The sequence below is a fragment of the Dipteris shenzhenensis genome, chromosome 15 (genome assembly GCF_047967505.1).
Source record: "Dipteris shenzhenensis isolate YYH24624 ecotype China chromosome 15, Dip_SZ_1.0, whole genome shotgun sequence".
NCBI lineage: Eukaryota > Viridiplantae > Streptophyta > Polypodiopsida > Gleicheniales > Dipteridaceae > Dipteris > Dipteris shenzhenensis.
In genome coordinates this window covers 55,048,466-55,071,584 of record NC_141610.1, presented here as the reverse complement: position 1 = coordinate 55,071,584, position 23,119 = coordinate 55,048,466, and the positions used below count along the sequence as shown (strand labels likewise).

At 44.3% G+C, this 23,119-nt stretch overlaps 1 protein-coding gene across 1 annotated transcript; it reads left to right on the top strand.

Moving 5' to 3' along the window:
* The first annotated feature begins 2,993 nt into the window (after positions 1-2,993).
* On the top strand, positions 2,994-21,529 carry LOC147894010 (coiled-coil protein). The gene is made up of 6 exons (XM_087386460.1): positions 2,994-3,349; positions 10,961-11,088; positions 15,784-15,887; positions 20,565-20,652; positions 20,858-20,919; positions 21,045-21,529. Exons 1-6 carry the CDS (start codon positions 3,237-3,239, stop codon positions 21,195-21,197), a joined length of 648 nt encoding a protein of 215 aa, XP_087242586.1. The 5' UTR covers positions 2,994-3,236; the 3' UTR covers positions 21,198-21,529.
* The last annotated feature ends 1,590 nt before the right edge of the window (positions 21,530-23,119 follow it).

Below are 23,119 nucleotides of genomic sequence, written 5' to 3'. Positions count from 1 at the left end.
GTTATGCTGCTTATATGGACACTTGTTCCTATGCAGACGTAGATGTGTGTCTCATGCAGCCCAGTATGTCGTCATGCACCAATTCCAATGGCTTCTTTACCCTTATGGCCTAATTCTTGTGAAATGGCTCACTATATTGCTCTCATGTAGGCTTCCTTACATAAATTCCATTTCTTTATAGGTGGGAGATCATGGTCCATATCTCGTTACCCTTAAGGCCTGATAGATATGAAATGGCTCACTATATTGCTCCCATAGAGGCTTCCTTTCATAAATCCCATCTCTTGATAGGTGGGAAACCATGGTCTATATGATGTCTAAACCTTTGGTGCCACAAATGTGCAAATATTAATCTCTAATCACATGACCAATGGCTCCTTGTTTGACCCAAAAATTAGAGTTCTCTTTCATGATAAGAAAGCCATTTTGTTCACTTAAACTTTGGAGTATGGATAAGAGATTCATGGCTAGTCTTGGTAGATACAATATGTCACATATGGACTTGATTTGTCATTTGGTAGCTATATTATGATTAAAGTGGATGATTTTCTCCTAAATGCACATCTAGACCTTTGGTTCAATCAATATCTTAATTAACACGTATCCTTTGAAGCTTTGGAGTCCTAATCCAAATGTCTTTGTAAAAAACTCACTTGTTGCAAATAATGTAGTGCCGTTCTATCTCAATTGGACCTCTCAACATATCTTATGATATTTGAGCTGCATACTCAACATTCACTCCATGTTTACAATATTATTTCTTACCCTTGCCTTACCCATTATTAAGGTTGTTGCAACAATCTTTGATAATGTGGCCTACTTTACTTTGCTTTTTGCAATCATATTTTGTTTCAATTTATATGATTTACATTGTTGTTGGCCTTCATTCTATTTGGTCTTTCTAGGCTTGATTCCATTTGTTCTTTCCAAGCTTAGATCAAGGACCACCCCTATGTGACTATGCATTTCTCCTCATGATTCTTGCCTTTGAACCACATATTGTACATCTTTGCAACTAAAGCATCTTCTAGATAGTCATTCCCATATCCATTCCATCAATCCTTTTCTTGGATCAATACAACAATCAAGTCATGTCACTATTTGACTAAGAGCAACACATAAAGACGGTAACACATCCCAAGCCTAGCAATGGTAAGGATAAAAGACCATCAATTTAGCCAAGCGATGAAACCCCAAACAAGTGTTACATACTTTTAGTAAAACTATGATCTACCAATTGGTGTTTAATTGCCTTGTGTGCCCCATGAATCCCATCGGTGGGGAGTTCTTGGTCTCTTTGTGTTAGCCATCTTCATCTTGCACTTCAACCCCTTTTATAACTCAATAATCTATTGGGCAACGGGTGTTCTAGGTTACATCTTTTTTTTCTTCATCTTCTTTGTTAGACATTAATCATTTTAATGAGCACAATCTTCATTTTGTATTAACCTATATTTTTTGTACACCACCATCATAGCGATTATTTTATATCAACCTACCATTTTTTTGAAGTTCACAAATCATCCCTCAGTAAATGTCTCAAACACATATGAACACAATGGCCTTCCCAAAATTGTATAGATGCAACAAAATAGTTCCTTGAATGGTTGCATGCTCATACTATTTTTTACTTTCAAGTTCAATGTCACTACTATAGCATTAATTGTGTAGGCACCTTCCTAGTTTTAATATTGGTGTCGATGTGCCATGAAGGTTCAATTGTTGCCAATAGATACAACCATTGGTGATGCGTTTCTTTATCGCCTTCTTTGTTGTTTCTAGGTTAGTCTAATTATTGAGCACCTATCCCATCATCGAGAAGTCATAGGCATAGCCTCAACTCAAATGAAATGGGTTTGCTTACAAGTCACCAAAACATTGGAAGCTTGGTGCATGTTTCATAGGTCAAACATGGAATTCATGCAACTGCCTACTTTAATGTTGCCTAGGACTTAGTGAACTTATTAACAAAAGGTACTCCATGACTAGCTGCATGCAAAATTTAGTCACAAATCCCCACTTAAACATTATCATTAATGATTCATCAAGATAATTCATGATGCATGCCTATCACCAAGGCTCAAGCAACGAGTGCATGATAGTCGCATTTTATCATAGCCAAAACTGGGCTTTGAGTTGGTAGTATGCAAATGAGATTGCAAGTGACAAGCTTTTGTCTATACCATTAGCTTTGCTAACACATTTAACCATGGAAAAATTATCATCAACTAAATGATGGACCCTCAAACAAGCATTGCATGCCCTTCTTGCCATGATTTACTAGTTCATCTTTAACTACCATGCCCAACCATTACGGTTGCCTTAGCCTTTCAATAGACTTTTGTACAACATGAATCCCATTGGTGTAGATTTTGCCCATTCAAAAAGAAATGGAAAAGGTAGCAACTATGATCATTAAAACGATGCGCATGAAGCCACAATTGACAACAATGAGGATGGCATGAAAGACTCAAAAACCAATAGCGATGACCATAAATCAAGTCATCACATTTCAAGAAGTGAAGTATTTCCACCAAGGATCACACCACTAAGGATTGAGTGGAAGCCATGGCCTTAACACTTAAAGAAGAAATGATGCAAGCCATAGAGAAGTACCCAAGAAGAGAAAATGTGTGGTATTCCCCAGAAGTGGTCTAACTACCAAGATCATGGTCTTCGATCTGAAATGTTTTGGCCCATGATGTAAATACCACACTAAGCCATGTATCGGGCAATGGGACGTCTGAATATTTCATATTCTACGTTGAATGATGACCCTTCAACTTTTAAGTTCCATTAAGTTGCTTGGTGCCGTCCACAAGCATCTACAAACAACTGTGGTTTAGGCATGCTAGTGTATGCTTCCAACCAATGTCTATGCCATTTCTAAAGTGAAAACAATATCATTCCAAGATTACAAAGATTTACATCTACATGCCTAGCGAATTAATAGACAAGGTGTAGGGCTTCCTTTAGTGGAGGCAAAACTATACTCGAAGTTGCCCGGTAACTTGTAAATTATTGGAGGCGCATCCATCGTTGAAAGCGTGGTGTCTAGGCTAGGCAGCCATCGCTCAGCAATTCAGTTTGCTTCTCTTTCCAATCTTCCCATGCTGAAAGTCCGCCTCATAATTTCCATTTAGTCTGGGCGGGACGCCCTACGCCAGCCGTATCAATCCTCGGAAGGATTCTTGCCGCTCAGCATCGTTTCGCCAGGTTTTTGCCAGCCTACCAAGATGGTCTTTTACTTCAACGCGCGGCCAGAGGCTGGTGATTACGTCATTTACATGGGTCTCGACAAGTACGAAAACGAGGATCTCATCAAATATGGTTTTCCGGAAGACGTCTGGTACGCTTTGATCTTATGAATAGATCTTGGTTTTGGTTGCAAATCAAGTACTCCTTTTTCATCTTCAGATGGAGGCCGATCGCGCATAAAAGTTTTAGTCTGAAATGCCTAGAATATACGACATGCACCCTTTAATACTGTAAAGCCAGTGAGGTGAAGCAATTCACAATCAGATTGCGGCGGTGTTCATTTTTCTTCATCCCTGTCTCAAGCAACGTATTTGTCCTGCCTATCGTATAAGCGGAAAAGCAAAGCTGTGGAATGGCAGATAGAAAATGTCGAAAATAAAAAAGTGTTAGTTTAAGGTGTGGAAGTGTTTCCAACTTTCTTACTTATATTTCATAGCACTACGTTGAACCTCATTAAATGAGATGAATTCTCCGGTTAGGGTTTCTTGGCGATCTCTCTCTGTCTGTCTCACACACGCACACACACACACGCTCTCTCTCTCTCTCTCTCTCTCTCTCTCTCGCACTCTATCTCAAACGCGCACACACACCTGCGCTCCTGTGTTGTGGTTTCTAAGCTTATGGGTGATTGGAATGCACTGTTAGTGTCCTTTATAAAGGATGTGTTTGGGCGTGTTCATGAGTTTACACACATGTATACATATGTATATACGTGTATACATGTATTATGCGCACACACATATATATATAGAAACTCATGAACACACACACACACACACATATATATATATATATATAGAGAGAGAGAGAGAGAGAGAGAGAGAGAGAGAGAGAGAGAGAGAGTTTATTAAGAGTCTTTGGAAGACCAAAGGGTCTATGAGACTTAAAAACGTGATACAATGAGCCAAGGGGTGGAGCCTCTGAGCTGTTGAGACTGACATCTCCAGGGTAGGCTGGCCGACCAGCTCCCACGCAGCAGGGGGGCCAGAGGGGGTAGGCTGGCCAACCAGCCCCTGGCCGACCAGGTCCTGGCCGACCAGCCTCTGGCCGACCAGCTGGTTGGCCCAGTTGGCTGACCGACCAGGCTGGTCGGTCTAGGCCATCTGGCCGACCCTCCTGGCCTTCCCTATAAAAGGGTCTTCCCCCTTCCTCATCTCACTCACTTCTTCCAGCAGCTCCTCAAGGCTCTAGTCTTCAGCCTGCTCCTGGCCATCCCCACCTGAGCCTCCCCTCAGCTGCTCTGTTGGCTGCCCACGCTCCTTCAGCAGATCCCTCCTCTTTCCGGGCTCGTGCCTCCTCGCTCCAGACTTCTTCAGTCCCCTCGTTCCAAGGTTCCTGCCTCTTCGCCCAGGCTCCTTCAGCCTCCTCATTTCTAGGCTCCTGCCTCCTCGGTTCAGGCTCCTCTAGCCTCTTCGCTCCCAGGCCCCTGCCTCTTCGTTTCAAGCTTCTCCAGCCTCCGTGCTCTCAGGCTGCAGCCTCCTTGTGCCCCTTTGCTCTGCTTCAGTTCAGCCCCTTCTGCAGCCTCCTTGTGCCCCCCTTCCTCTGCTTGAGTTCAGCCCCTCCTGCAGCTCCTGTTTCTTATCCTGTTCAGGATACTTTGTATTTCAGTTGCTGCCCTGGTTTATGGGCTGAGTTACAGCAGATCTGTTTGTGGCACATCTTGTTGTCTCTAGTGTTCTCAGTGTGGTTCTGTAGCTTCAGTTTGTTTGCATCGTCCGCTGCCATTTTTAATATGGTATCAGAGCACCAGAATACTCTTTGATCTTGGAACTCCTGTATTGATGAAGTTGAAGAAGCTTGTCCTCGTCGGCAACTCTCTTTCCCGCTGACTACAGAGCTCTCTTCTTCCCCCTATATTTTTTTTTGCTGCCTGTCGGCAGCCCCGTTCTAGACTTCGATCTGTTCACCAGCCCCGTTCTCTTCAGCCCTTGGTTGCTGTCCACTCCCTGGTTTCAGTCATGGCTGATGAAACAAAGGATTCTACTCCGGATCTTCGCGTTCCCCCTATGTCCAGTTTTTTTCAAGAGTCTGACAAGCCTGTACGCATCCCCACTCTTCCTACATTTCCAGATGCTCGGCAGTTAGATGGGACCAACTATTCCCTTTGGAAAATTCAGATGGCGTCTGTATTGGAATCTTATGATCTTGCTGAGTTTGTTGATCCCGGGATCCCTCGTCCGTCTCCTGAGGAGGATCCACATGCTTCTCTTATCTGGGACAAATTGAATGCTCGTGTACGTTCGTTCATCTTTCTCAATTGTCAACCAGGGGTTCTCAATCATATCAAGCACCTTACTTCTACACGTGCTATTTGGGAATTTCTTGATGGCATGTACCTTCGCGTCACTCCCATGAAACGTATCTCCTTGGAAGTTCAGCTTCGTCGCCTCGATCCGGCTACTTCCCCTTCCATACGGGACCACATCAATAAAATGCAGAGCATGCATCAGGACATCCTCCATGCAGGCAAGGCTATCTCCTCCGAAGATATGGCTATTACTCTCTTATCTCATGTTATTATTGATAGTCGATATGCAGCATTCTATTCTTCTCTTATTACCTCTGGCCGCCTCAGCACCATCACTTGGGAGGAACTTGTCCCCATGATGATGGATCAGGAGGAACAGCTCATTAAAACCTCTGATGGTTCTTATGAGGCTCTTGTGGCCCACCGTCCCAAACCTCGATCCAAGAATGCCCCGTCCTCTGCCACTAACTCATCTTCTTCAGATCCCTCCAGTGACCGTCCTGCTCCCAAAGGTAATTGCAATCACTGTGGCACTCCTGGCCATTATTGGCGCAATTGTCCCTACCGCAAACACAAACGAGCTGACGCACCCCTGGCCGCTGCGGCTGATGCTTCCCTTACCCCCACTCTTGCATTTGTTCACCTTGAGCTCTTGAATTCGGTACCCCTTCCTGCAGTAGAGTCATTGGCTCTCCATAGTTCCGATGCTTGTGAATGGATCGTTGATAGTGGGGCCTCTTGGCATATGACCCCCTCCTCCTCGCTGCTCCAGGATCTCACCCCTCATTCTGGTCGTGTCTGCATCGGCGACAAGCACTCTATTCCTGTTCATTCAGAGGGCTCTCTTGATATTATTCCTAATGGCAAAGGGGGTAAACACTCTTCTCGTGTTCTTTATGTTCCGTCTCTCGGCTTTCATCTCCTTTCGGTTCATCAGATTTGTCAAAACAATATGAAGGTTGAGTTTGAAGCAGCCTCTGTTACCATCCGCGATCGTGCTACCGGACAGCCGGTTTGGACCGGCCATTCTACTAATGGTATCTACAAGCTTGTCACCCTTCCCTCCCTTACAGGAACCTCTCTTGGTGACCTTTGGCACTATCGGTTTGGTCATCTACACATTGATGCTCTCCATCGTGCTTTCCGTGATCAGCTTGTCCTCGGCCTCCCTAACGTCGGCACTCGCTAAGGTCTCTGTCCCTCTTGTATATTGGGCAAACAACATCGCGAGCCGTTCGCCCATCATGCCTCTCGCCGTGCCACCGTTCCGCTTGGTCTTGTTCACCTCGACCTATGTGGCCCTATGCAGATTATGTCACTGGGGGGAGCCTCGTACTACATGCTCCTTGTTGATGACTTTAGTCGCTATTCTTGGATCTATTTTCTTTCCCACAAGGATCTGGCTTTCAGTCGTTTCCAGACCTGGCTAGCCCTGGTCGAAAAAGAATCCAACCACTCGCTCAAAATTCTTCGTGCTGATAAGGGTGGTGAGTTCACCTCTCTCGAGTTTGATCGGTTCTTGAGTAGTCATGGTGTCAAACGGGAATTTGCCAACACAGGTACCCCTTTTGATAATGGCGTGGTTGAACGTAAGCATCGTACCGGCGTTGAAATGGCTCGGACCATGCTAACTCATAGTCAACTCCCTTAGTCCCTCTGGGCCGAGGCCATGATGACCGCGATCCATACTCTTAACCGCTCTCCGACATCAGCAGTCCCAGGCATGACCCCTTATCAGGCTTACTATGGATCTAAGCCCGATGTTTCCCATTTTCGGGTATTTGGCTGTGATGCTTATGTTCATATTCCTAAATCTGATCGTGGAAAGCTTGATCCTAAGTCCCACAAGCTCTTGTTCGTAGGCTACAACTCCGTCTCCACTGGATATCGCCTATATGATCCTTGCCGCCGCATTATCTCCGTGAGCAGGGATGTCCTTTTCGACGAGCAGGTCCTTCCGCCATCCTCCGACTCTCCTCCTGTTCTTGGAGATTTGTCCGATGCCCCGGAGCCCTCTATCCCTCCACCTGCCTCGTCCCCCGTTACATCACCTCCTATTCTCTCTCCTCCGCCTCCTTCTCCGGCTCCACCCTCGTCTGCTCCTCCTTTGGAACCCCGCTCGGTACGTGTTCCGCGATGGCTCATTGATACTCTCCGCTCCTCCGGTCTTGAGGATCCCTACTCCGAACCACACCCTGATGATGGGCCTCGTCGCCCTCATCGCCACCCCCCACCGTCCTCATCTGATCCCCTCCATGTCAATTACGCCCTTATGTCTCGCATCCTCGCCACTCGCGAGCCCACTACCATTCCTCAGGCTCTGGCCCAGCCTCATTGGAAACAGGCTATGGAAGTAGAAATTCATGCTCTTCTTCGGAACCATACCTGGGACCTTGTTCCTCGTCCCTCACACCGTTCCGTAATCGGTGTCCGGTGGATATTCAAAACAAAGTACGCCTCTGATGGTTCTGTCGACAAGTATAAAGCTCGGCTGGTGGCTAAAGACTATGCCCAACGACCCGGCATCGACTATGGGGAGACCTTTTGCACCTACCGCCCGGATGAGCACCATCCGAACGATCCTTGCTCTTGCAGCCCACCATCAGTGGCCCATTTTTCAAATGGACGTCAAATCTGCATTTTTGAATGGTGATCTTCAAGAAGAGGTATATGTGGATCAGCCACCCGGCTTCATTAATTCTCGTTCTCCTTCCATGGTCTGTCACCTTCGCAAGGCCCTCTACGGTCTCAAGCAAGCTCCTAGGGCCTGGAATCAGCGTATTGATACCTTCTTCTGCCGCCAAGGACTTCATCGCTCTCTGGTTGATCCCAATCTTTATCTCTTTCATGAAGGACAGCTTCATACCTTCATCATTCTTTATGTGGATGATCTAATCCTTACTGGGAGTCATACCAATCATATCCTTGCCATTAAAGTTGCTCTTCAAACTGAATTTGAGATGACGGATATGGGCCTCCTCCATTTTTTCTTGGGTCTTGAGATTTGGCAGACTAAGAGGGGGTATTTTGTCTCTCAGCAACGCTATGTTCACGAGCTCCTCGAAACTTTCCACATGGCTGACTGTCGGCCCATCACTTCTCCCATGGATCCCAACTCTAAACTCTCTGCTTCTGGGTCCACTGCTTATCCTGATGCCTCCCTCTACCGCCAGCTTGTTGGTTCTCTTCTCTGGCTACTTAACACTCGACTGGATCTCGGCTTCTCTGTCGGCACCCTCAGTACCTTCATGCAAACCCCTTCGCTTTCTCATTGGCAGGCTGCTCGAAGTCTCCTCCGCTATCTTCAGGGGACCTCTACTTTCGGGCTCCTATTTCGGGCTCCTATTTCGGGCTCCTATATACTGCTGGTGGTTCCTCTCCTTCCCCGCTCACTCTCCGAGGTTGGAGTGACTCTGATTGGGCTGGCAACCCCGATTCTCGCGGCTCTACCACGGGCTATGTTTTCTCCTTTGGCTCTGCGGCTATCTCCTGGTCCAGTAAACGCCAACCCACGGTCGCCCTATCCTCCACCGAGGCTGAGTATCGGGCTATGTGTAGTGCCACCTGTGAGGCTGTGTGGCTTCGGCGCCTTCTTCTCGATTGTGGTTTTCAGCAACCCGCTCCTACCACACTTTTTTGTGACAATCAAAGCTGTATTGCCCTTGCTCGCAATCCGGTTTTCCATGCTCGGACAAAACACATCGAAATTCAGTACCACTACACGCGAGAGAAGGTTCTTGACGGTACCATTTTGCTCCTCTTCAGCACCACTACCGACAACGTCGCCGACATTTTTACCAAACCTGTTTCCCCTCCCCTTCTCCAACATCATGCCAGCTCTCTGGGTCTTGTGCCACACCCTGGAGCTGAGAGGGGGTGTTGAGACTGACATCTCCAGGGTAGGCTGGCCGACCAGCTCCCACGCAGCAGGGGGGCCAGAGGGGGTAGGCTGGCCGACCAGCCCCTGGCCGACCAGGTCCTGGCCGACCAGCCTCTGGCCGACCAGCTGGTCGGCCCAGTTGGCTGACTGACCAGGCTGGTCGGTCTAGGCCATCTGGCCGACCCTCCTGGCCTTCCCTATAAAAGGGTCTTCCCCCTTCCTCATCTCACTCACTTCTTCCAGCAGCCATCCCCACCTAAGCCTCCCCTCAGCTGCTCTGTTGGCTGCCCACGCTCCTTCAGCAGATCCCTCCTCTTTCCGGGCTCCTGCCTCCTCGCTCCAGGCTTCTTCAGTCCCCTCGTTCCAAGGTTCCTGCCTCTTCGCCCAGGCTCCTTCAGCCTCCTCATTTCTAGGCTCCTGCCTCCTCGGTTCAGGCTCCTCTAGCCTCTTCGCTCCCAGGGCCCTGCCTCTTCGCTTCAGGCTTCTCCAGCCTCCGTGCTCTCAGGCTGCAGCCTCCTTGTGCCCCTTTCCTCTGCTTCAGTTCAGCCCCTTCTGCAGCCTCCTTGTGCCCCCCTTCCTCTGCTTGAGTTCAGCCCCTCCTGCAGCTCCTGTTTCTTATCCTGTTCAGGATACTTTGTATTTCAGTTGCTGCCCTGGTTTATGGGCTGAGTTACAGCAGATCTGTTTGTGGCACATCTTGTTGTCTCTAGTGTTCTCTGTGTGGTTCTGTAGCTTCAGTTTGTTTGCATCTTCCGCTGCCATTTTTAATATGGTATCAGAGCACCAGAATTCTCTCTGATCTTGGAACTCCTGTATTGATGAAGTTGAAGAGTTTTTAGCTTTAGCAATCCCATATTTGAAGTATTGAGAAGCTTTCATGTAGCAATATATACCATATTCCTTGGATGAGTAGGAAAGAGAGATTGAAGAAAACCCTCATACCTGAATCCATATTCTTAGCTCAGCCTGAGGAACTGTAAAGAGGAGATTTGCTCAAAATTTCATGATCTATCCAATGGTGAAAGAAAGAAAAAGGATATTTGAAAGTCATAAAACAAGCCATCACTTGGACATTCTATGAAGGTATATTTATATCTATCTCTATTCATCAACATTTCGTACATACTAATATATTCCTTGGAAAAAATTGAAATTTTGTGCTCCCCAAAAATGACTTGAGACTCTATATTTTGACCCCACCCCTTTTGTCCGCTTGTTGCTCGGAGGTTTTCGCTCGGAAAATGGAAACCCCCCCTCTTAATTGGGCCCAAGTTTGGCTTTTCTTTTCTTCCTTTTATTCGTTTTTGAAAAATTATTATAGGTTTGTGAAGGTATGTGATTAAGTTTTTCGACTTCATCATTGTGCAAGTGTTCTTTTGTTGATCTAGTCTTGTGTGCTATGCTTCTACACGTGCTTCTTTGATCCTTCCACAGAGACCTTTTAGGAATAGTACTAAGGAAAGCTTTACATAGGGAGCTTTTGGTGTCACTCTATAAAGGTTTGAAGGTAGTCTTTTTGAGCTACAACTTACAGATGGAATGTATTTCTAATTCATGGTTATTTGGCTAGGCAGGTTTCATGTTGACAAACTATCATCAGCACATGTCTACTTAAGATTGCACAAAGGCAAGACAATGGAAAGTATAACTCCGGAACTTTTAGAGGATTGTGCTCAACTTGTGAAGGCAAATTCAATACAAGGTGTTCTTTTGTTGGCAAATATCACTCTTTTGACTATAAGCTATCGAACAAGCATTTCTTTTCTAATATTTTTTTGCTTGAAGTGATTGCTAAGTTATTTTAGTCTAAAGTATTTGTAGTGTTGGCATTATTTGAGTACGAAGATATATTTGGGTTTTGTTGTGATTAGCATTGGATGCTTATGAAATGCAATGGCAGTAATTAAATATAGCATTCTTGGAAATCTGAAAGAAAATGTATATGTACAATGGAAGACATGGTTACTATGAGGCACTTCGGGAAAATAGGCTCGTCATGTTTTGGCAAAAATCGTGTAATCTTCGAGACGTTGTTTGATGAAGTTTTGCTATGGGGAGGTATAATATTGGGATTACATGTGTTTCATGCACTTCTCTTGTCCAAGCTATAAATATTTACATGTGTGTATAATAAAGAGAGAAATAAAGCTACACAATTAGCTCAATTTTATGAGCTTTGCATAGGAGTTCAACTAGTGTCACAAAACTCGAAATAAGAAGCATTCTGTACTTTTTGGGTAGTGTCTTCACTCCACTCTTGTGTTCTTGCACACTCTCACCCTTAGTGACCAGCCTATTGGCATCTCCTTACAGGCCCATGTGCAGCTCCAACGGAGGGCAAGATCATGGCAGTGCCGTGTGTACTATTCAAGGGTCCAATCAATCACAATTAGGAAGATCCCTAGCTGCCCATATGGCAGCCTGTGTGCAGCTCACATGGCAGCCTCTCTCTGTCCATCCCATCTATTGGTGTGACTTCCCCTTGTCCTCATAGCTCGCAAGTGGGGAGTGGACCTCTACCCTCCAACAATCCTTCTTTAGACCTCATAATAGAGGACTGGGGTTTGCCAAAGCTTATTTCTGATAGGTTATTCTTGTGTACCCTATCTTCCTGGTTATTCTTGTTCACCCTATCTTCCTGGTTGAATGTGTCAGTCTGATTTGGCAATGAAAGAACATTGTAGCTATGTAAAGAGAAGTGCCGTCATTAGATGTCTTGACTAATGCTTGCCCAATATATTCTTACCGATTTCTTCCCGATGTGTTAGGAGTAGAGGCCATGTTTGGCTTTGTCAATGAGTGCATAAGGTAGAGAATTTGGCTCTGTGTTTTTGGAGTCCTAGTAGTTGAGAGGTCTGTTGAGATCATAAAAGAGCAGTGATTGAGGATGGCCTGCGATTGAAAGCGGCCTATGGAGGTATACATGACCTAGAAGCACGCTTAGGATGAAGACTTGAAGGCTATTTAGTTGGCTTAAGTATTCAGTTGGTATCGATAATCATGGGGTTGTGTCAACGTTGTTGGTATGGCTAATATCAAGCCAGATGTTGACTAGGGTGGCTACAAGATGAATGTGCTAGTCCCCATCAGTGACTTGCACGGTGGAACCCAAATGTTTTAGGCAGTAATGTTGGCCATTGTCTCCCATTCAATGTCCTTAGGTGAAAACTTGGGTCCCCGTTGAGCAGTAGCACCAAATCTTGAATGTCATGGCTCGCTAGGGAGATCATGTTGAGGCAGAAGGCATGTCGCCCTTTTGTCAGCTAGGCTACCATGGACCTTGTGAAAACCCATTGAATGCCTTAGCCATGTAACAATTGTGAGAGAGCACTACCAAATCCCGTGGGCTACCCATCAGCTCCACAGGCAGCCAGATCGTTTCCAAGTCCCCATCTATCTACACTTGCACCAAGTGTGGTCCTACTAGGAGGCCTCCATGCGCCAGCAACCAAAAGAAGTAGATCTTCTTTGGATGGGGCCTAGTCCATGTCTGACGAGAACTTGCTAAGAACCTTGTGGGGCACATGTTGCTTAAGCCAATGTCTCTTATGTGATGGGGTCCAAGGAGAGGCTACTAGTTCTAGGCACCTATGTACACGGTGTAGGAGAGAAGCGGATTGCCTCACCTTTGATGGCCAAAATTACTCTCTAGGATTTCACTACAGCTTCCTCAAAGGGCGTCCCTCCAAATTCAAAGTTTCCATCGAGTGCTGTGTTGGGTATCAATATCCCATCTCTTCCGTGACTATCCCACCATCCTTTGCCATTTGAGGAAGTCCAACCCCTCATCATCCTTCGTGTTGCCATTAGTAGCTTGTGTCCCAAGGAGAAGCATCCCATGTGCATCAATGCAGTTCAACAACCTGGAATTTTCGGAGGATAAGCTAGGGGGGGCGTCTTTCTTGGACTTGACCAATTCTATTAGGGGCCGGGGCCAAAAAAGGGTGTTAGGGTCGCAAACAACCTTTATGAGGAGGAGGTACACTCGGCCACTCACTACGGAAGATTGGGAAATCCAATCCTCACACGATTTGGGAAATCAACCAGGCTCAACAATGGCAGGGGTGGGTCCTTTGGACTATAGATGAAATTCAACAGAGCAATGCACAGATGCAGGCACTTGGACGTAGACGTGCCCTTTATGAGTGGGAGAGCCCTAGGAGAGCCCTTGTTTCTTAATTAATTTTCAATATTGCGACCAAGAATTTTGGAATGTGGTGACAAGAGAAAGTGGACTTTTGTACAAAGGAAAATGTAGTAGGCATTGTTATGAGGGCATATCAAAGGAAACAACCTTTCTTTGCAGGCAACTCATGACAAATCAATTGCATATTATGTGTCTAAGAATTAAGCTAGTAAGCGGTTGAGGAGTACAACCACTTTGTATTATGAGGGTACAGTTGGGAAGATACCCTCATGGGCCGCAATCATTTCTTTATTATTGTTTGTTGAAGCGAGCAGCAAAAGACCTTCCTTGGGCCTATCCAAGAGGTGAAGGAGATACAGAGAAGCTGCAAACTAAGCTGAGAGGGGCTGCCCACCTAGGCTGAGTATTCGGACAGCAAGGTGGGGGGATCACTGGATGGAGAGTCTACATAAGCTGAGTGGAGCACGTGGGCTTAGGGATCTAGAGGTGCTAGGCATATAGTAGGAGAACCTTTTGGTATTGTATCTTGTCTAGTTTGTGGTAGGACGGAAATATATAAGAGTTGCTTCTATATTGTCTTTGAGCACAATCTATTTGCTTGTGTGCACACACATGAATGTTTGTGAAGTACACACACTTGTTGAAGCTTGATTCCATAGTGAAACACTTCCGCTTGTAATTCCTATTCTAATCTATTAGTTTGGTGGGATTTCATTTTTTAACAAGGCTCGCCTGAATCCAATCACATACCTTCCTCCTCATGGGTGAGAGCCCCACTATCTTGCCCATTATTGCTATGTCCTGTAAAGATTTCACTGCTTTCTTCACCTATTGTTTGTCTTCTGGGGATAAGCGAACCTTAACAATTGAGGGAGTCCAGGATGCTGCCATTTGAGCTCCTCTTGCTAGACCAAGGGTCACTGCCAAGACTTGAATCCCAAGAAAGACAAACTCGTGTCTTTGCTGCTTGAGAGGAAAGAAATGGGAAAGGAAGAAGGAAGAAAGGAACGCTTGTAGCCCTCCGAAAAAGCACACCACCAAAGAGTGCACCAACAAACTCTACTTTTTGAGTCCCAACACGGAAGGGGCTCCTTGAAGGTGATCCCAAAAACTACCTATGAGTCACATCGCACCAATGGGGGCCAAGAAAGCTTTGCTAACAGCCCTAGAACTGAGAGGGGGAGCGGAAGGGTCTAGTACAAGCACCCAGCCAGCTGAGCACCACTTGTACCCTTGAAGGTTGCTGAGAAAATCTTTTGAAACGCGTCCCAATTGAGCAAGGGAGTAGTTGAGGCTCTGCTCAACATCTAGTCACACAAGTAGCGGGTCGACCCTTGAGGTCCCTCTAAGGCATGTGGTAGAGGCGGTTGGAGGTCAAGCTCCAGCCCGTGAATGGCAGCGGTACTAGCCCCTAGGGGCGCGAAGGCAATACACCATAGGAGGGGGCGAGTCCAGGTCCCACGCGGGTAGGAGAGGTTGCATGGCGGACTAAGGCAATTCAATAATCTATTTTGTGCTACTTTGTAAAGGACATCACTTTGTGTCGTGAGATTTGACATTTTTCACATACATGGTATAAGAATTTATGTCCAAGTTTGCAGCCTCCAAAGTTGCACCTATGAAGGGGTTTCCGCAACAAAGCTAGGATGATGTAAACCTAACGCCCTCACTCAATGTACTCCTCAACTAAAGGAGCCTCTTTTTTTGTCCATGCTGAGAGTTTCTTCGTGTTTTAGAAAGGCATGGTTCTTAGATAAACATTATGGAGACTTATTGTCACAATGATGATAGTAATTGGTGATTAACCATTAAAATATTGAACTTCCTTAAGGAGTCTTCTAAGCCATGTGGCTTGTAGTGGTGATGGCCTTGTACTTTGTTGTACTTAGATGGTTGTTCTTTGTTAATGTGGCTATGCCTCCGTTTACAATGCGGAAGGAATTTTCTTTGTTTACAATGTAGAAGGAATATGCTACGTGAGATGGTATGAAGGGTTATGATGAAGCTGGTGCATGTAGTTTTTGACGAGAATTTGAAAGCTCGTTGCAAAGAAGCATGGTTGACAAAGATAGCATCGGAGCAGCAATTGTTTGATAATGGTCAAAACTCTTAGTTTGTGGCAAGTGTCATATAGCTAGTATCCTCAATTTGTCATATAATTAGGCAATAAAGTGCTTTTGAATTTTAAAGATTCCAGGGCGAAAAACTTGGAGCTTGTGAGAATAATTGGTTTGCTGTCGTGTTTTGCAGGCAACAAGCTGAACAACTTGGATGTCGTTTATACACCTTGGTCCAACTTGAGGAAAACTGCATCAATGGATGTTGGCCAAGTGGGCTTCCACAACCCCAAACTTGTAAGAAAACTGTACCTGCATCAGTGTGAAAATGGTACTTGCATAATTGGCTCTTGTCTACAAATTTTTGGATAATCTAAGGCACCCTTACCCCCAGTTAGTATACATCAATGGGTTCTTTTATTTTGCTGCTCAATGATTCAGGTTCTTGAAAGCTTGGATAGAAGGGCTTGAAATTTGTTTGCCTATATGTTAGTCCATGAGGGATTGCGATGACATGTTTCAATTCAATTATTATGTTTTTTTCACAATGCTATCACTGCATCTTTTTTGTTGCCCAATTCAAAATTTCAGTGCAGATAGGACCTAAATCTGTTAATATGCAGCTACTATTGAATCAAAGGAAGATTGCACACAAGATCCCCCCCCCCCCCCCCCAAACCGAAAAAAAGACTTCTATTAAGTATCAACAAACCCGCGCCAAATGCAAAGTTCTCACGATGGAAATGCTCGAAACAGCCACGAACCGCTTCAGCTCGCTGCAAATGCCTTGAGAATGAGCCAACCAGCAAGAGAGTGACAACCCTAACCATACCCCAATGGGAGATGGTAGGTAGAGGATGTGAGGAGGGTTCTGGACGGGTTGAAAGAACTGACTGTGCTTTCCACAATGAAAACACTAGTCCTCCTTTGAGAAGGCCTCGATCTGTTCTGGTGTAAACTTTGTTTTCCCTTTATAGGGCTTCAATGGACCCCTCAGCTTTTGAAATTGGAGATGTTTTTGACCTTGAACTATTGGGGTCATATTCCTTTTATATGGTTTCCCCATCCTTGCCTTTTGAGATATGCATTGTCCGTAGCAAATCTTGTAGCTTTGTCTTGCGTTTAATGCTTACGTCTTGCGTTTAATGCTTACTTGGGTATGAATACTTGGATGCAGACCAGCCATGTACTTCCAAAGCTTTGACTGTTTTGAGATCTCCTTGGGAGGGGTAATCTGGAGATAAGCTGAAAAGAACTTCTAGTTATAAATCTCAACCGTATCTATGGCTGTCATCCACACTTTCCTAATATGTATGGACATCATTATAAAAGTCTTTGGCAAGAATTGCTCGATTTAATCTTTTCCACTTCTTGGTTGCTTCATCTACCACTAGAAGAGCTCCCCACCATGCATTGGCACTGTTTGTCAGGTGGAGACTCACAATCTTTAATTTCGACTTTTCATGATAGTGACCTGGTCGAAAAGCTATATCGAACTGTTGAATGAAGTTCAAAGCTTTCTCACTTGCCCCATACTTTCCATCAAAAGTAGTAAATTCTTTAAAGTCCCTTCTTCTCGATTTGGATTTCTTGCTGTCATGTCTCACCCAAGGTACCACTTGCTAATGGTATATCTCGCCATGGGACTTCTATGATCAGTGTACTAGTCACTGTTGTTATGCATTGGTATATGGTTTGTATCTCGAGCTCTACAGAATTATATATGCACTGCTGGTTATGTATAGCTCATTCTGCAATGCTAGTTTTGCGTTGCTCGTTCTACAATGTTGGTTATTCATTGCTCGTTCTGCAATGTTGGTTATGCATTGCTCCTTCAATGCTATTTGTGTGCCAGTGTTATTATTATTATTGTTCATGTACTGTAGTCTCAAGTGCAAAACGAGGTCGTTTCGCGAGGTTTCAAGAGGGGGATATGCCATGCGGACATGAACTTTTTAGACCTGTGAATACCTTTGGCCTCTCATTGATTAGAATTGTAAAAAGGGCTAATCCAGTATACTAATTCCATGGGCCTAGGCAAGGAGCTGAAGGGCAAGAGAGGGGTAAAAATCCCACTGCTACAAATAGCTCCATGGGCCACGTTTGGCAAGTTGGCTTGGGAAGCAAGCAGAAAAGTTGAAATTAGCTCTGAGGTAGGGAGAGGCAGGTCACAGGCTGGGAAAGTTCCCCAGGGCTATTCTAAAAAATCGCCTTGCTGATTTTTGACTACTAGAGCAGTCTGTGGGCTGATTGGGAACTGCCAGGGCTCAAAAACGAGATTCGCCTACAACCAAGGAGCCTCCAGAAGAATTTGCCATCAACTAGGGAGCTGCCAGGACTACCAGAAGCTAAAAAACGAAATTCACCTACAGCCAGGGAGCTTCCAGGTGAATTCGCCTTCAGCCAAGGAACTGCCATGTGAATTCGCCTTCAACCAAGAAGCTGTCAAGAAGTGAAATCTTTTCTCTATCAGCTAGAGTACCCCCAAGAGGGCAGCAAAGGTTGGCACTAGTAACACCCTGTGAGAGCTGTGTGGCTGAGTTGGGCTGCTAGTAGCAGCTCCGGGCTGTGTGAAACGTTGTGTCTGAGGGATTGATACATGGACAGCCAGGAAGATGGTGATTTCGCCTTGTAGGTGTTGATGGGATTTTTGGAACTGTTGGCCATGGATTATGCACTGGATTTGGATGCCTTTTTGAGCCAGGGATTGGCTGAGTAGCAGGTTGCTTGTGCCTGCCAGTGTTGAGATTCAGTTGGGCTGTGTTGGGACAGGTGCAAGGGCATTTAGCCCTGCTATAAATTTTCCTTCTAAATAAAGAAATACTGAAAGAGGCGTCTAGTTTGGTGCCAATCGGGTGTCCGGTTTTTGAGCAGGAGCAATTTAACTCCCTGTTGAGGGTTTTGTGTTCTCTTGTGTTGCTGGAATCATTTTCTAAATGGCTGAAATATTAGTACTTGCTGGTTAATATTTATTTACCGCAATTTAGTTTATTTGAAGGCTGGTTTCACTAAGCTGATGGGTCATGAGTAATTGACTCCGGAGTCTCCAGTCACTTCACTCCTTGTATGAAGTGGTTCTCTCAATTGGACAATAGTGATAGTGTAGAACTAGGAGCTCAGGACTTCATCAAATCAAGGGTATTAGTAGTATACCAATACTAATGCAAAAGAAAGATATATGGGATATACATAACGTTTTGTATGTTCTAGGTCTGAAATAAAGCTTTCTATGTGTTAGTGCCATTAGTAAACAAACAAAAAGGGGCAATTTGATGAAGGGGAATATCTCATTCAGGACAAGGCTGATGATTTCAAAAGCTAGCCAAGGGAATTGAGGAAGGTCTTTATATATTGACATCGTCTATACCTAACTTCAAGTTCCACATTGTTCACTACTGTGTAAGGTCCGGAGAGAAAAATATGATACCATCGAATAGAAAAGAAATTTGGTGGTATGAAAGGTTTGGCCACCTCAAGATGAAAAGCCTAGTTCTCATGTTTGGTGAATGGTGTGCGTCATCTTCGACATGAGAAGGTAATTCGCAAAGGATGTATCATGCGAATGCTTAGCTCCCAAAGAAGGTTTTAAGAAAAGACGATACCCTTAATTAGTAGGTGGCAAGGTTGACTTCTTGACATTCATAGATGACTATTCTAGGAAGACATGGGAGTATCATAGAAGGAGAGGTCTGCAACCTTTCAGGAATTTGCTGCCATGGTTGAAAACTCAATTGGCATCACTAGCAGGGATGGAACCTTTGATGGAGGAGGTTACTGGGTGTACTTCACTGGTTATACTTCACAACAAGATTCATCATATATGAATAAGTGGTAGAAAGAGAGACCTAATCACCTGTTCCTAAAGAACCTTCATCAGGTATTGGTGAGGTTGTACTTGGCCCTTGGGTCAAGGACTGTATCGAGATGGTTTTATGAAATCATCAAAGAAGGACGATGAACCCTTAAATAGTGAGGAAAGACTGAGAAGATTTACAAGGGTCCAAAGGGCACTTGATAGCTCAATGTGAGTCATGGATTAATGACAACTTAGTCAAACCTGAGAGATACGAGGATGCCAAGGATAATACCAAGTGGCTAGAAGCTATGAAAGAGAAGTATGTTAGTATCGTGCAAAATAAAACTTGGGAGCTAGTAGATCTATCTGACCAGGAAAGACATCGGTAACAAATGGATCTACCAGATTAAAATGAGGAGTGATGGAAGTGTGGAAAAGTATAAAGCTAGGCTGCGTTGCAAAGGGTTATGCCCAAAAAGAAGGCATTGATCATTGAGCCAGTAGCCAAACAGAATACTATCAGATTGATAGTAGCCCTTGCCACTCATTATGGCGGGCCTCTTATGAGATGGACATTCAAACCTCTTTACTAAATGGTGATCTGAAAGGGGAGGTCTATATGAACCAGCCACGTGGGTTTAATGCAAAGTACTATTGTTTATCGTCCATGGAAGCCAAATATAGAGCATCCACTAATGCTGCCTGTGAGGCTCTGTGGTGAAGGATCTTAAATTTTATGGATTTATTCAAAAAGATCTGGCTCTGTTATTGACTAATCAAAGCTCCTTTAAATTCGCTGAGGATCCTGTATTTCATGCTCGGACAAAGCACATTGACGTGCAACATCAGTTAATATGTGAAAGATACTGAGCAATCTTATTTACTCTATGATGGAAGATGAGGTGTCTGATATGCTAACCACATCTCTTTCTAGAACTTCCAGTTATGCTTTCATCTTACATTATAATTTCTAGCAGGCCTCCCCGTTTCTGTTTTCTTTCTTTGCATGCATTCATCTTATTTTATCATTCAGTGTTTCTCATATTTCTGCATCTAGACAAGGATAGACAAGTCGTACATCTATGGAAAACGTTGCAGCAGTTCCTATGCATGTTACATACAGAGGCCTTGCCCTCTTGTATGGATATTTGAATTATTATTACGTGTTGATTTCTCAGGTGCGCACAGTTAGGGTGGAGAAGCGCATAAATGAGATTGTCAACAGATTAAATAAAACAAAGGTGGAAAGGACACCCGACTTGAAAGGTAGCATTTTGTTTTATTGTTACCAACAAACAATATGATAATTAGCCCTACCATTAATCTGGACTACTTTTAGTGACACCCACGCCTCTTCTCTAAAGGTATTTTATTTATAACAGTAATTGCTTGCGATTTGTGACTTGTCAATGGTTGCTGTAAAATGTATATAACAACATGACAATGGGACGATCTGAAAACATTGATGCAGCTGAAAGAGAAGCATACAATGCAGCAGAGAGAGCTGAAAGAAAAACGCAACTCAGGGACAAGGTAGCTCATCTTGTCAACCAAGAAATACGAGCTCTCTCTCACCTTTCAAAGGGATTTGTGCTTTGCAGATGTACTGTGTAACACATTTTTTCCTCTTGTAGTTAATGTAATTTTACTGTGATCAGAAACGAAGGGAAGAGTTGGAGCGCATGGAGAAGGACAAGCAGGCTGAAATCAGGAGCTACAAAGGACTCATGGTGTCTGAAAAAATGACATCCAACAAGGATATTGCTTCCAAGGGGAAATCTCTTCAGGAGCTGGAAGAAGATTTCATGTGATTGGTATGGTTGGCATCGTGCATATTCTCAACTGTCTTTGATGGTCTCAGTTGAAAACAAATTTCTAGCAGGCTTATGTTCAGGGGTAATCTGGAGGCAATATCTTAGCTGGTATTGTATGGATTTTCTTAGAAGTCAGTGTAATGATCATAAAATGTATCTTACTTGCATATATGAGCAAGATTCTGGATGATTCTTATTTGTCTTCTAGGAGGTCTAGGTTCCTCCTCTAAAGACTCTGAACTCTTGCTTGAACGGTACCTAATGTATTTTGCATGTAAAGTCTGATGTTATGCCCCGATGAACCTATGGTTCATACTGGGTTAGCAGCACATGCCTGTAATGCCTTGTTGTACCTGGTGGCATATCTACTGAAATAATGAGGTGGTGATATCAGGTCTCTATTGTATTTGCAAATCACAAGTGAAAGAGCTAGTATCACTCTAAAGGTGTTTGTGATGAATACCACGTCCCTACATTTTTTTGCAAATGACAAAGCAGAATTCTGTTCTGAAATAGTTACTGCAAGACATTCTCTTGTATTGATGGAAGCTGAGAATGGACATCTGTGGGGCCAGCTTGGTTATTACTGAGTTTTGACAGTGGGCATGACTCTCCACAAAACATTCCAGAATGGTAAGAATTGCTGTTAATCGTTTGGCCAACTCCTCGTGAGTGTCTAAATTCTTGCTGAAACAGAAGGAATAGGAGATTCCTTACGAAGAATATTTCTGCTCACATTTATATGTGACATGCCCAGGCTTTAAATTTGGACATTGATCTGCCAGAAAGAACTATCCGTAATGAGTGTTTCATCATTATATTGAAGGCCCAACAGATGTGATTGAGCTGTTTATACCTTTTATTTCTCAGTGTTCCGAGGGCACTCGTGTCAGCATATGATATCATGAATGCTCTTTAGATTCAGCATATGAGCTGTATTTATATTTCAGTGCATTGACACTAATTTGCCCCGTGTGGTCCAGAGCTGAATCTGGGTTGCATGTACATGAACATTTAAGTCTTTTCTGTGGCATATTGATTGTTATCAGTTCACATCAGAGACCTTTACAGGATATGCTGCTTTTGTGTTGATGGTCTTGTACTCTTCAAGTGTCCAGCCCTAATTTACATTCCAACATGGTATTAGAGCTTTATTGAGCCTGATTGTGTCTTGTTGAGGGATGCAATAAGTAGGGAGTTTTTGCTGCAAAGTGAGCTTGCAAAGCTCAGGAAGGGTTATGCGATGGTTTAAGATCAGAAATAAAAGAGTGTAAAGGAGTCTAAGAGAGATTACAGTGCCGGAACATTTTGATAGGTCCAAACGATTGTGATCTTGCGGCAGAGACAGCCTGCAATATTATTGCCAGGCCTCATGAAGTCTAACCTGAAATCAAGTTGGCCTTTGTGGGGACATATTTTTGCAATGCTTGTATAAAGCCCAAGCATGAGCATGCAGTGATGCTCAGCTTCAATTCTGTGGGAGGCTGGCATACCATGTTCATGCAAAAAAATGAAGGTTATATGAATTATTGGCAAAATCAATGGAATCTATGTGGCACTGCAGCATTCTTATAGCTCCTAAAGATCAAGCTATAAGCAAGCCATGTGGTCACCTATCAAACCTATATCGTCTAAAGATCTTAAGATCAAACTAGGCTGCAGGTCTGAATGCAATGAATAAAATAAAAGTTCCATGGCTCATCCCCAAGCATAAAACCTATAACCACAAACTTGTAAAGCAAGGCCTTACATTGCAAATTTGGGTCTATGATGTTGAGACCCCGCTCTTGTGTGGGAAGGATCAAGGTCTCCCAAGACACCTTGGCAATAGCGTCTGCTGTGCCATCTAGCCCACTTCATAGGCCTTATGAGCTGAGTGATGCAATCTCTAGAGCTGCACCAACAAGAGCAAACACACC